The 14350-nt window shown below is 36.2% G+C and overlaps 1 protein-coding gene across 1 annotated transcript in view; it reads left to right on the top strand.

Moving 5' to 3' along the window:
* LOC140154674 (uncharacterized) overlaps positions 1 to 14350 on the top strand; it is a 44555-nt gene that overhangs the window by 18330 nt on the left and 11875 nt on the right. The window contains exons 7-15 of the mRNA XM_072177240.1: positions 628 to 739; positions 1535 to 1633; positions 2297 to 2400; positions 2550 to 2624; positions 2949 to 3063; positions 3736 to 3844; positions 4276 to 4412; positions 5026 to 5185; positions 6760 to 6851. Coding sequence (XP_072033341.1) covers positions 628 to 739; positions 1535 to 1633; positions 2297 to 2400; positions 2550 to 2624; positions 2949 to 3063; positions 3736 to 3844; positions 4276 to 4412; positions 5026 to 5185; positions 6760 to 6851 — 1003 coding nt within the window. The remainder of the gene's footprint in view (positions 1 to 627; positions 740 to 1534; positions 1634 to 2296; positions 2401 to 2549; positions 2625 to 2948; positions 3064 to 3735; positions 3845 to 4275; positions 4413 to 5025; positions 5186 to 6759; positions 6852 to 14350) is intronic.

The raw sequence follows: 14350 nt of genomic DNA, 5'->3' as shown, positions 1-14350 counted from the left end.
TTCCACGTCAAACATTCATCAATAATCACACCCAGGAATTTTGTATTAGTAACCCGTTCCAGAACTGACTCATCTAAAATGATCTCAGGAGATACATCACACACAGTTGAGTTTATTTTTGATGTCATATGTGGTGTACCCAAAACCATGTAATTTGTTTTACTTGCATTTACCGATAGTTTGTTCGATTTGAACCAATTACTAATTTCTAACAGGGTTGAAATTTAGCGAGAATCAGACAATCTCTCCAATGATTCTCCCAAACTTGATTTGCGAGAATCATAAAATCCACACACAATAAGTTTACTTGATTTAAATAGCTTGCTTCTCGCAAGATGGGTTTATAAAAATAATTTTGGCTCACAACTTCACACCAATTTGGGCAACATTTGCTCCACAGCAGCGTTGGGCGTAAGACATTATTTATGCGTAGCATTATCAGCTTGCACTACTTGATTTTTGTTACATTTTGCACACATCACTATATAAGTCTATGGCATAAAATTGCTACACATTTCCAAAATTGTGTAGCAAAGTGATCAAAATTGAGTAGCATTTTAGCGCCGATGATACGGTTATGGCTAATGCTGCTCCACAAAAATTAAAGATTAAATTTTTTCTTCACAGACTTTTATTGTTAGATTCCAGTGACATTGTATCAGACTACCAACCTTATCAACAAATGCTTATAAATGCAGAGAAGATAATACAGCTTGTTGCAGAGGAAATTATGCTTGAGGTATTGCATCCGAGTCAACTCTTGTTTGAAACAATTCTTTATCATTATAAAAATTAATAATTTACCTACTGGTCAGATAGGGGAGATTCTATGAAATACCATGGATTAAAGAACATTAAACTTTTTGTGCTAGGATAATAATGGCTTTTGAGAAGGTTTGAAGATATAGCATTTCACATCAGTTTTATTATTTACATTATTTCATGTTTAACACCACCCATGGAACTAGTTGAGTGCTCTTTTTTGTGTTAATGAAATGTTAAAATAGTTATAATAATATCATAACTATATTTATATTACCCCCTCCCCCCCCAAAAAAAAATACTTTGCCCCATTTGAAAGAATATTATGGTGCACCTACTGAATATAAGTTTGAAATTTAAGTTTATATGGGTATTAATTTTTCAAGTCCCTTGATGACATTTACTATGGTTGAATACTGGTATTTTCTACACTGGTACACATGTATACTTTCAAACCTTAGATGTTATTTAACAGTATTGATTCAAGCAGTATCTCCTAAAGCCTCTTCATCAGTACTTGACTTTGCAAAAATGTGTCGCACAAAGTGGTCACTTTTGACATCGTCACGGTGATGACTCAATTTACCAAACCAAACCAAACCACTTTTGCCTAATATTTTACAGGGGTTATGAGCTAAACATGAGCTATCTTTATATGCCAAAATATTATCTTTAATGGGCCAAACTGGATGATGTTGTCAATCAAGTAACAATCTTTACCTTACGTGGTGAAAAATAAAATGATACTTTTAGTGTCACATTTGAAACACAGATTACAAATCAGCTGACTGTTGACATAGCAGATGAGTGGTTGCATGTGGAGCAGTTTGCATCCTTTCAGGCTCAGCAGCTGGTTTTGCAAACAGTAGAGGTATGTTAGAATGAAAACATTACATTTTTTGGCGAGTCCAGTGTTCTACTATATGAACTATCAAGACATAGGACCGTCAGTGTTCCCAATTACCAATATCTTTGCATGGTAAATTTTGTAAATGATTTGCAGCCTATATTTTTGTAATATGTGATGTAATCAAGCAAAATCAGTCGGAACTCTGAAATATTACATTTTCAGTTTCTTGTAGGATAGTAAAAATCATTTACAAAGCTACATTTTGCAGAAAATCCCATTGAAATTGAACAACCAGTTCCAAAGATACAAGCAATTAAAGTGTTTGCAAAATAACAGGAAACAAAAAGGAAATATTTCCTTTGTTTGGCTATATCTCAAAATCAATATTCCAGAGTTCTGACTGATTTTACTTGATCGCATCACATATAAAGATAAATTGTGTTTTTATTGTGCTTTTGTAGTGTTGAATTCTTTGCTTTTTTCAATATTACCACATTTTATGGTCTGTGAATACTGAGAAACTTTGTCTTAAATGACCATTCAGTTAGCAATAAAAGACTGAACAGCAGTACAATCTTTACCTGGTGATGTTTTCTGCCATGTGAGGAAATTGGGCCTAGATATCACCACATATCACAGTAAAGTTAGTTTTAGATGAAATTTTATATAATTGTATTATTTCAGCATGCAACAACTAGAGAAACAGATGGAAGGAACACTGCTGATCCAGCATATAGTCTTATATCCGCGACATATCATACACTTTGTCAAAAGAGGCAACAGCACAGGTAAGTTTGTGTAATTCTGATCCAGTATAGCGTAGCATTATAGGGGCACAGGGGGGCACGTGCTAGTAATTGCTAGTAATTTTGCTATTTTGTAATATAATTAAAGGTTCAGCAATTATTTGTTTTCATATTTTGATTTTTGTTTACAGCCAAGGAATTTGGAGCCACTCACAATGTCTTGTATCTAAGTTAGATGGCAGTGTTGAGAAGTTAAACTTGAGTATGTAAGTAAAACACTAGTGCAATGCAGAGTGACACAAATTTCTAAATTTTCACTCACTGAATTCCCTTTAAAATGTCCAAGTCTTATTGTTTTCACCCCTAGCTTTAGCCAAGAAGAGTGATATAGCAAAAGTGGATTCATTCTGTGCCTAACTTTATCTGTTTGGTTTTAGTTAGTTTTTCAGTAACATGCAGTTTACTTGAATGTGTTGCTGCACATCTAGTGAGTGTTCCATGATAGACGCAAATTAGTTGAAAGGCCTGTAGTTTTATCATGTGGTCAACATTAAGTGTTGCATTTAAAAATAAATGTGTTTTCACTGCAGATCATTGCAACCAGATGTACACATATTGGACCTTTTGCATCTAACATCAAGTGAGCTGTCCTCTACTAATGAACCTCCACCTGATAATAGAGATCAAGAGAGACAATACTGGAGGGTAGGTGTTTATATTATATAGTTTAAGCCTGCATCATTTAGAAGAAATGAGATATTATTATTATAGATAATGCTTCAACATAGAGCATAAAACAATGAGAGACTATAGAAAAATTATCAAATTCGTGGACATCGTGGAACATACTCTTTGCGTGGCTGTGCGTAGTAAGCAGTTGTACGCAGATAGCCTCGCTAATATGGACGCGAAGAGTAGGGGTGTATGCGCATGTAGTTAGCATGATTAGTCGCGGAGTAACAAGCGTAGTTGAATGTTCCACGATGTCCACGAATTTGATCATTTTTCTATAGTTTTCCTGATTATCTGTTAAATATAACTACATCCTACAAAAACGCAGCTTGTTCCAGAAATGAGGTGCCATTAAGATGATGATGATGTAATTCAGTTAGCTAATCAGAACCCCACTTCTGTGTTTGCACTGAAATCGGAAGAATACTATAAAACATGCAAGGATCAGAAATGAGATGAACTAAGTCCAAGATTTCATTTGATACAATGAGGATGATCAGAGTTGAAATTATACTGTTGATAATGTATAATGTGTGCAGCAAGTGGAGCACATTATATACAACTAACTAATACTATTTGATAATATAAGAAGAAAAAACTAATCACTTTCAAATTATTTTTTCCATTTTGTAACTTTTTTTTCAGAGTATGACCCAGAGTAAATGCAATGTAAAGCTGTCTAAGAATATCCAGGGAATTTCTTCATCCGCTGCATCACCATGTCAAAAATATGCTGCATTTGGCACTATCCGAGGTATGCACACATAAAAGTGCCTCCCCACTTTGGGTACATCACTGACAAATAAAGCTGACACACAAGAGGAATGATGTAGGCTCTATAAAGAGATTAAAGGATATATAAGGGATGTCATTTGAGCCACACATGCATGATTTCTCAGGTGGGGGAAAGCGCCGAAAGTTATGTTTTTATATCAATGGGCTTAACTCAATAACCTCAAGGGAGCTTATTGGCTTTCTTGACTCATTTCCTATGGCATTTGTGTATAAATATTAAGGACAACACCCTACTTCTCCTTGTGTACAGACCCTGAGTTATATTAATGTGTAAGTGTTAAGAAGTACACCACATTTTATTAGTTAAATGGCTAAAACTGGAAAAACATGGCTTCTGCCGTCTTGCTCGTCTCATGATAATGTTGTTATTGCCGTTTTATTCTAATCTAGGTGATGTTGTTGTGTACAATCTGTCTCATCATCCTCCTATCCCAGCATATTATTACTGCAACAGAAAGGCTCCAGATGCTATCTATCATATCGCTTGGTCTCAAGATGATTGTAGACTTGCTACTATCACTCAAAATGTAAGCAATGAAATGCAAAAAGAAAGCATAAATAGTTAAACTTTCAAGTTTCAGATTTATTTTATTATGTCAATCATATTACATAGCATATGCAATTATTATATAATAAAGAGGAATTATGTTCAAGGTATTTTAAATACATGTTGAACTTATAATGTTGATCATGATGAGAATAGTTATTAACAGACAGTATAGCATAATATGTGGCCTATATAGTGGATATATTATAGATGATAATAATACAATAAGTAGTGTTAAACATGCATAATATACAAGAATATTATATACTTAAAGTCACAATGTATGATCTTTATTACTACTATTTTTTTGGGTAAAGAATAGCAAAATTAAAATTTGATGGAAATTGTTCATTATGGCTTTAAAACATTGAAACTTTTTAGCAAGTAACAATAATGGGAAATATGGAAGAAATAATTATGACTTGAATAAGACTCAAAACTTTTGTTTTATTAATTGCTTTCAAAATATGACTTTACAACGTCACCTGTTCAAAGACCCGCTTTCCCAAATCTAGTGACAAATTTTAGTATATATTTTTAAAATTATGTAAAATCATGTTCACTTATATTGATGATTTCTTTGTATGAAACAGGGTAATCTTCAAATATGGTCCACACAATCAGATTTTGCATCAACAAAAGATATAAAGGAGCTTCAGATAAAACCATCTAGGCGACACATACCACTACCATCTCAACTCATACCATTGGTAGCCCTATGTGCTAAGAATAATGAATTCAATTTTAACACAGGTATGTTGCCTCATCAGATTTCTGATTAAAAATAAAACAGCATTGCATCTTTTAAGAGCTGCCAATTCTAAAATAATTTGCCATTTTTGCACAGACTGAGTTATGAGGATTCAGATGATTAATTGGCAATTTTTTAATCTGTTTCTTGAAAGTTACCTAGTGACAAGTTTTTGTTTACATGTTAGTGATATTCCTAAATTGAATGGCCCAAAAGAACAAAGTTTTGAGTAAGACATGCCTCTGGTATATAATGTGCTGCAAAACTTAACCATTTACTTCCAAGATGACACATTTGTTAAGACACATTAATTTTTCATCTATAGACTGCTAGAGTTTATTTCTACATGTAGGCATTATGCATTGCTAGAATTATGTTGTATCATTTTCTTTTGTCTTTTGTGATGAACATCTAATTATCTATTGTTCAAAGCAATATTTTTATTTAATTCCCTTAACGATGTGTGTATAGATCCACTTTTCTTAATAAAAACTAAGATTTTGGTGTCAGAAGAAAGCTAATATTTTTCCCATTACCCCAATTAAATTGAACACCCACGATATGTTTTGTATGGAAGGTGTAAATAAAAACATGATGTATTGTGCTATTGAGGCATTTTTATACACGGTTTTGCTTCTCATATCAAAACAACTGCTGGAATAATACAACTCAAAATTTGGAAACATTGTTTTAACCCTAACACCTATAAATCTTACAAAATCTTACAAGGAAAACCACTGCGCATGCATGCATTCCATGTGATGCCATTGCGCAATCACCCCAAGTCATTTATGGGCACCAAGTCGCTGGCCGGGCAAGCGAATCCCCGTGGCATGAGGTTGGCGATCGTGTGCGTGGCACCCAAGGGGTCCCAGGGTCAATTGCCGGGGTGCCAAGTGAAATCTTTCTTCATCTTCTCTCCTTTTTTGTTCCTTCTCTGCCTTTCGATAGCAAAAAAAGTATGTTCCTTGTTAGGGTTAATGGAAGACCTCAATGTAATATAGAACATGAAAAATTGGACCACACCCCTTTAATTAGGAATTTTACAGTTAAAACTTTTTGTTGCTGGGTAGGGAAAAAAAAACCTTGTATTTGCATTTTTACTGCATGTTACTATACTCTGATCAGCTCTTAATAGGTGGGACTCATAACATCGTGGATTGATACAGAATGGCATACTCACAGCTAGACGCAGCACCTACACGAACTGCGCTTTGCATTTTGCGTGAATGACACATGCTTTTGTGAATTTAAGCATGCGTAAGTTGGAACTTTATTGACTCGCGCAGTAACAAAAACCGAATAATTCCCGCCTATATAGTATATTTGGTAAATAGGTAACAATGATAAATCATTTTAATGATATAATTTTGGTGGATACACAAAACCTAAATAGCTGTTCAAATATTTAGTTTTTAGATACGCCTTTGTCCCCTACAAAATGAAATGCTGACAAATTTGACATTTTTTTACTATTTGCCAAATAGGGAACAGTAAAAATGCACATAGGATGTTTTTCCTGCTCATACAGCGATGTTATGTATTAACTAATACTAGATCTATTTCTATTTTACAGGACCACTGAGTGACATTGGGTTACATTTTGAAACCCAATTTCCAATAGTTTCTGCTTTCTACCCAACTCATGCATCACCTGATGAACCACAGGTAAGTTAGACTGGATTCATATAGACTTTTCCCTCTTTGGAGACAATATTTTATTTGTTTTTGTTTAACCAATAGGACCAGGCTTAAAAGGGCATTTCGTGATCCACAGCCTCATCCCCCCACTTTTCTAAAAAAAAGATGAGATTTTTATACCACTGGAAACCTCTAGCTGCATAATGTATATGTACAAAAAATCTCTTGCAGATTAATTAATTTAGAAAACTATAGTCAAATTTGAATTACATTCTGGTGCACCAGAACGAAATTACAACAGTGGCCTATGGGGCAGTGTGATACACATAATCATGAATAACTTGAAACGCAAAATCAGAATCAACAGAAATTTTGGAAATAAGCTTTTTTCATTGATATCTACTGAAAAATGTCAGAAAAAGAGGATGCTAGGATCACGAAATACTCCTTTAATCTAAAACTGCTAGCCAGTTTTTAATACCGATCTGTATGGCAAGAAAAGATAAAAACCGAATTGGAGAAAAAGAACATAGAAAAGAAAGGCCACTCCTAACAAATCAAGTGGACAATCACTGTACCCTTACTCTTAACCCTTGGGTTGGGAAATAAGAAAAACTAACAGAAACAGACCTTAGCCAAATGCTACACAAGCCGACCTGTTGATGGGTCAAGTTTGAGCAATTTAGAAATTTGACCTTTGACCCCTAAACTTTGACCTTTGGGGTCATAAATATTTTTAACATGTTTAGAATGTCGTAAGAATAATTCCTGTTGAATTTGAGCTCGGTTGGACCAATTTCGAAATTTGACCTTTGACCCCTATAACTTGACCCTTGGGTCACGGATGGGGTCAACTGCTCTTGCATTGCGCTTAGGATGTCATAAGAAAAGATTCCTGGTGAATTTCAGCTTAATCGGAACTTATATATGGATTTTGATTTTTTAAAATTTTTGATTGACCTTTTGACCCCTTAATGACCTTTGACCTCAATGTACACCGACAAAATGCATTGTTCCAATTTTAATTAAAAAATTCTAACTTGTTTAGTTCTCGAGATAAAAATTCTTAAAGTTATTCAGCTAAAAACAGGAAGTGACCCCTTAATGACCTTTGACCCCCAAAATAAAAATACCATGCATACATCAGGGAACACTGATTCATGTATGATGGTTATATTATTCTGGTCTGTTTATCTTTTGAGATAAAAATTGTTTGAACATTTTTGATAATTTTGGTTTTTGACCGGAAGTAACCCCTTAATGACCTTTGACCCCAAAACTGTAGGCATCCTAAGGACCCCGTCTATTAGCGATGCATGTGTGCTAATGGCGACACTCTGCTATGTAATTTGTAAAGACAGTGATTTTTTGAATATTATTTACAAGTTTTTCAGACTGTAACTGGAAATGACCCCTTAATGACCTTTGACCCCTTATCAATGAACACCCTATATACACCGACCATAGACGAGTCATGTGACCAAGCCGTGTCATCATCGCATGTTGTTTGTAGGAGAAGATACATTTTGAAGAAAAATTACATTGTTGACCTCTTTATCTAGGTCAAAGGTCACACGTAGTTCAAAGTCATATGACATGTGCGGGCAATGCCAACGGTCCTTCTGACAACGTTTAGTTAAAATACGTCAACCCGTGACTGAGTTATACGTACGAATGTGGTCGACAGAAGAAAGAAAGAACTAGACTTAGCTGTGGTCTAAGCCCACGAACACAGCCGTGTTGTGACCCCTTAATGACCTTTGACCCCAAAATATATAAAAACGCCCATAGACAGTGGCTAATGTCAATGTATGGGTGCACGTGGCACCACTTTGCTATGTTATTTGTGGCAGAAGGGGCATTTTGAAGGTTTTCGTCTCAGACTTTTGGTATTTTTATTTTGCGGGTCAAAGGTCATTAAGGGGTCACTTCCTGTTTTTAGCTAAATAACTTTAAGAATCTTTATCTCGACAACCAAACAAAGTAGAATTTTTTATTAAAATTGGAACAATACATTTTGTCGGTGTACATGAGGTTTTTTTTTCATTGAGGTCAAAGGTCATTAAGGGGGTCAAATGGTCAATCATAAATTTAAAAAAAATCAAAATCCATGTATAAGTTCCGATTAAGCTGAAATTCACCAGGAATATTCCTTATGACATCCTAAGCACTATGTAATATTTTTTCGGGGTCAAAGGTAATTAAGGGATCACTTCCGGTTCTCACAGATTCGGGGTCATAACTCATTTGTCACTGCTGGCTGTGCATGCTCATGATCGCATGGCTGAACATAATCAGATCTCGTTCTTCTTCTTTCTGTCAACATTTAACATAATTGCTCTAGCTCCTTTATTATTTGACCGATTATGACCAAACTTGGGCACAAGCTCCACTACCCCAGCCTTTACATTTGACATGACCCATTTGGGGTCAAACGTCATGCATGAGTAATTTTGGCTAAAAATGTGATTTTTACCAAAAATGCTTCTTCTCCTACAGATTACGTGGTACAGTAATGAGATTTATACATTGACCTTGGCTATAGCCGGGGCCTATGGGGTCCTCACAGATTTGGGGTCAAAGGTCATTAAGGTGGTAATTCCGGCACATAACCAAATACCTTCAAAATGCTTCTTTTCCTACAGATTCTATGGTACAGAGATGCGACTGACACATATGCATTGACATTAGTTGGTGTCTATGGGGTCCTCACAGATTTTGAGTTCAAGGTCATATAGGGGACAAAAATGGTTGATTACTGAAAATCACTTTAAAATTCAATATTTTCTGCATATTACGTGCTGTGATCATCCGAATAATGCCAAAAGGGCTCTAGCATTATGTTCATTATACGATTGTAATCAGATTTGGCTTAAACATGGAGGAGGGTCTGTTTTGGGGTCAAAAGGGTAAAATTCTAAAGTTTGTCCGATTGAAATGAAAATTAGTATATGTGATCTTGATATGATTCTAACGTCACGGCTGTGTAACTAGACTAAGCTGTGGTCTAACCCACGAACACAGCCGTGTTGTTACCCCTAATGACCTTTGACCCAAAAATATATGAAAACGGCCATAGACATTGGCTAATGTCAATGCATGGGTGCATGTGGCACCACTTTGCTATGTTACTTGTGGCAGAAGGGGCATTTTGAAGGTTTTTCGTCTCAGACCGGAAGTGACCCTTTAATGACATTTGACCCCAAATAAAAAAATACCACATATGAATTGGGTACCCACAATTCATGTGTGAACATACCGTTACTGTCCTGTTTTTCTTAGCAAATAAAAAATTTTGACGGTTTTTCGTTTTATACGAAGTGACCCCTTAATGACATTTGACCCCAAATAAAAAAAATACCACATATGAATTGGGCACCCACAATTCATGTGTGAACATACCGTTACTGTCCTATGTTTTTCTTAGCAAATAAAAAAATGTGAAGGTTTTTCGTTTTATACCGGAAGTGACCCCTTAATGACCTTTGACCCCAAATCTGTGAGGACCCCATAGACCCTGGGTAATAACAATGCATGTATGCAAGTGGCGTTACTGTCCTACGTAATTTGTGGGAGAAGAAGCATTTTAAAGGTATTTCGTTTTATACCGGAAGTGGCCCCTTAATGACCTTTGACCCTAAATATAAAAATACCAAATATACACAGGGTAACTACAATTTATGTGTGAACATACCGTTACTGTCCTATGTTTTTCTTAGCAAATAAAAAAAATTTTGAAGGTTTTTTCTTTTTATACGGAAGTGACCCCTTAATGACCTTTGACCCCAAATCTGTGAGGACCCCATAGACACTGGGTAATAACAATGCATGTGTGCAAGTGGTGTCAATGTCCTCGTAATTTGTGGGAGAAGAAGCATTTTAAAGGTATTTCGTTTTATACGGAAGTGGCCCCTTAATGACCTTTGACCCTAAATAAAAAAATACCACATATACACAGGGTAACTACAATTTATGTGTGAACATACCGTTACTGTCCTATGTTTTTCTTAGCAAATAAAATTTTTTGAAGGTTTTTCGTTTTATACCGGAAGTGACCCCTTAATGACCTTTGACCCCAAATCTGTGAGGACCCCATAGACACTGGATAATAACAATGCATGTGTGCAAGTGGTGTCACTCTCCCACGTAATCTGTGAGAGAAGAAGCATTTTGAGTTGAAATCACGTTTTTGACCCCTATGACCCCTGCTTGACCTTTGACCCCACGAGTTTCATATGACATGTAGGGGCATGGTCAATGATGGTTGTGACCAAGTTAGGTCAAAATCAGTACAAGCATGTAAGTGCTAGAGCAAATGTAGTGGTCGGCAGAAGAAAGAAGAAAGAAAGAAAGAAGAAAGAACCTGTAAGAAAAAAAAACACAGCCGTGACTAACGTCCACGGCTGTGTAAAAGAAGAAGAAGAAGAAAGAAACTACTGGGAAACAGGAGTCTAGCCGCCGCTCGGCTAGACTAAGAAAGAAGAAAGAACCTGTAAGAAAACTAACGTCACGGCTGTGTAACTAGAGTCAACAGACGCTGAATACAAGCCGCAATTTGACCCCTATAACTTGACCCCTGGGTCACGGATGGGGTCAACTGCTCTTGCATTGTGCTTAGGATGTCATAAGAAATATTCCTGGTGAATTTCAGCTTAATCGGAACTTAAACATGGATTTTGATTTTTTTTTAATTAATTAATTTTAATTTAATTAATTTTAAGTTTTAATTAAAAAATTCTACTATGTTCAGTTGTTGAGATAAAAATTCTTGAAGTTATCTAGCTAAAAACAGGAAGTGACCCCTTAATGACCTTTGACCCCCAAAATAAAAATACCGTGCATACATCAAGTAACACTAATTAATGTACGTTGGTTATATTATTCTGGTCTGTTTACATTTTGAGATAAAAATTTTTTGAACATTTTTGATAATTTTAGTTTTTGACCGGAAGTAACCCCTTAATGACCTTTGACCCCAAAACTGTAGGCATCCTAAAGACCCTGGCTAGTAGCAATGCATGTGTGCTAATGGCGACTCTCTGCTATGTAATTTGTAAAGACAGTGATTTTTTGAATATTTTTTAGACTTTGACCGGAAATGACCCCTTAATGACCTTTGACCCCTTATCTGAGCACACCCTATAGACACCGACTAAAGTCGAGTCACATGATATAACCATGTCCTCATCGCATAAAATTTGTGGAAGGAGTAGCATTTTTTGTGAAATCACATTTTTGACCATTATAGCTAGGTCAAAGGTCACAGCAAGGTCAAAGTCAAATGGAAGGTTTGACCTAGTCCAGTGGTCTTTTGGGTCAACTTTGGTTGAAATCTGTCGAAGCATAAGAGAGCTAGGGGGCGAAACGTGGCAAGTCACGCAAAATGTCACGATTGGTTGCCAGAAGAAGAAAGAATTGGGAAGAGACAGCACAAGCCGACGTTTGACGTCGGCTTGTAAAGAACGCCAAGAAGACAGTACAAGCCGACGTTCGTCGTCGGCTTGTAATTTGTTTTTCATGCAATAAAATAATGATAAACTAAATGACCACAAGCAATGCAGGAAAAAGAGAAACAATTAAGTAATATAGTACAAGTGGATTTTTGAACTGGCTTTAAGGTAGTGGGTAATGACCAGATGGTACTCCAGGAAGGTCACTCCAAAATTTGAATCTTCTATCACTGGTCCTCTTGTTGTATTTTGAGGTCCCAAGACGATTTACAACCAGAGCTGAGCAAATATCTTGTTGTTCACTTTGTCCTTCATTATTATTTTAAATTGTTGCCAAAGCATTAGAAAATAAATAAACGAATAAATCAAGAGTTGATGGTTAGGGCGCGAGCTTCATAATCAAAAGGTTGTGGGTTCGAGCCCCACCGCGGCCAGTGTGTTGCATCCTTGGGCAAGACAGCTTAATTCCCAATTGCTTCACTCCACCCAGGTGTAAAATTGAAAGCTGCTGGGGGTAATCACAATCTAAGTCAGCTGAGAGTACCTGCGCATCAGTTGCGGACTTGTGGAAGCGGAAATGATTCTGATATATCCTAATGGTAGCGGAATAATTGTTGAAGTGTGCTGGTACTTGGGTGTAGCGCACGTTAAATCACCGACGTTTATTTTTAGTACAGTACATCTGTATCTTGCCAAGGAAGAGTGGATTTCAAGATCATTAAATGATGAAGGCAAATTTGTCACATCCTTGCCTCAATTCTCTGTGACACTGAGTCTGTTACACACTCAACATCATTACTTGCTCTCATTCCAAGTCCATACCCAAGATTACTTAAGGGCGCACCGACCAAGATATTGATTGAATTCTGTCATAAATATCACGTAAATAGTTCAAGTTCCCTAGGTAATTTCGACTTTCGGCTTCATCTGAATTTGACAAGATACCTTCAAGAGCACTTGCAATCCTACCTGTATGGTTAGTTAGTAAATTCATCCCTGTATCCTGGGTTGTAGCTTGTCCATTGCTCAGTGCATCTGCTATCTTATCAAGACTCTCTGCAATGGATGGTAGGGTTTTTATGATGACGTCTGTCATATTCTCGGGAAGAAGAATTTCTGTATCAGTTTGATAATCAAAATCAATATAGCATTCTGTCCCATAGCAGCCGTCGTCGGTTGCTTGCTTTGTAGCCCGTTTGATTGGATTACTATCACTGGGAACAACTAGGAGCAATACAAAACAGAAAATCAAAGTAGCCATTGCAATAACAGAGCCTGGAGCAACTATTTTTCACCTTAAAATCCCGGCTTAAAATCCTGGCTTAAATCAAGTACACTGCTTAATAACCTGTAGTTTCATTGATGAACTGAACATTTAGTATGTACTAGTCTGTCTGGTAATACATGTAGCTAGAAACATCTTAGATATCTGTGTTATGTAGGCCTGAGTGGGAAAGGTCATATAAAACATGTAATGATGTCATGTGCTTGCCCAGGGAAGCACTGAAATGTTTAACATGACATATACATTTTATTGGGTACCCTTAAGACTTGATGGGGGGATTGCAAATCATGATAAGCGTTGTAAAAACGGACTGCAAAACCAACAATTGATTGTTGTGTTTTCATTCATCTCATCTAAAAACAGGATATATCTAAATATGAGAAAGGTTTTTTTAATTCTACACATAGATTAAGTACCACATACATCCTCTACCAACTGAACAGATGGAGAAGATCAGTGATGTTATTATCTATTATTATAAGTGACACGATCTGGTCCATGGGGGCCAAAGGCGGCAAATTTGAAATTGAGATCAAAACAAAAATATGAGGTCAAAAAACAATCAAATACATAAGAAAATAGGCATCACAAAACTTCATAACTTTAGAACCAAGTGTGCTGGACATTTGGTGTTTTCAGTATATGATAGCTTAATGTTTGTATAAGGTAATAATTATAGTAACTCCATTTTCAAAAATGCCTCCTTTGGCCCCCCCCATGGACCAGATCATGTCACATAATAGGTCATCAGTTCAATACCCACCCTCTATCATCTTCCCATCCAAGATGTT

Source organism: Amphiura filiformis, chromosome 6 (genome assembly GCF_039555335.1).
Source record: "Amphiura filiformis chromosome 6, Afil_fr2py, whole genome shotgun sequence".
NCBI lineage: Eukaryota > Metazoa > Echinodermata > Ophiuroidea > Amphilepidida > Amphiuridae > Amphiura > Amphiura filiformis.
Note: the sequence above shows the minus strand (reverse complement) of the source record. Positions and strands in the feature narration are given on the sequence as shown.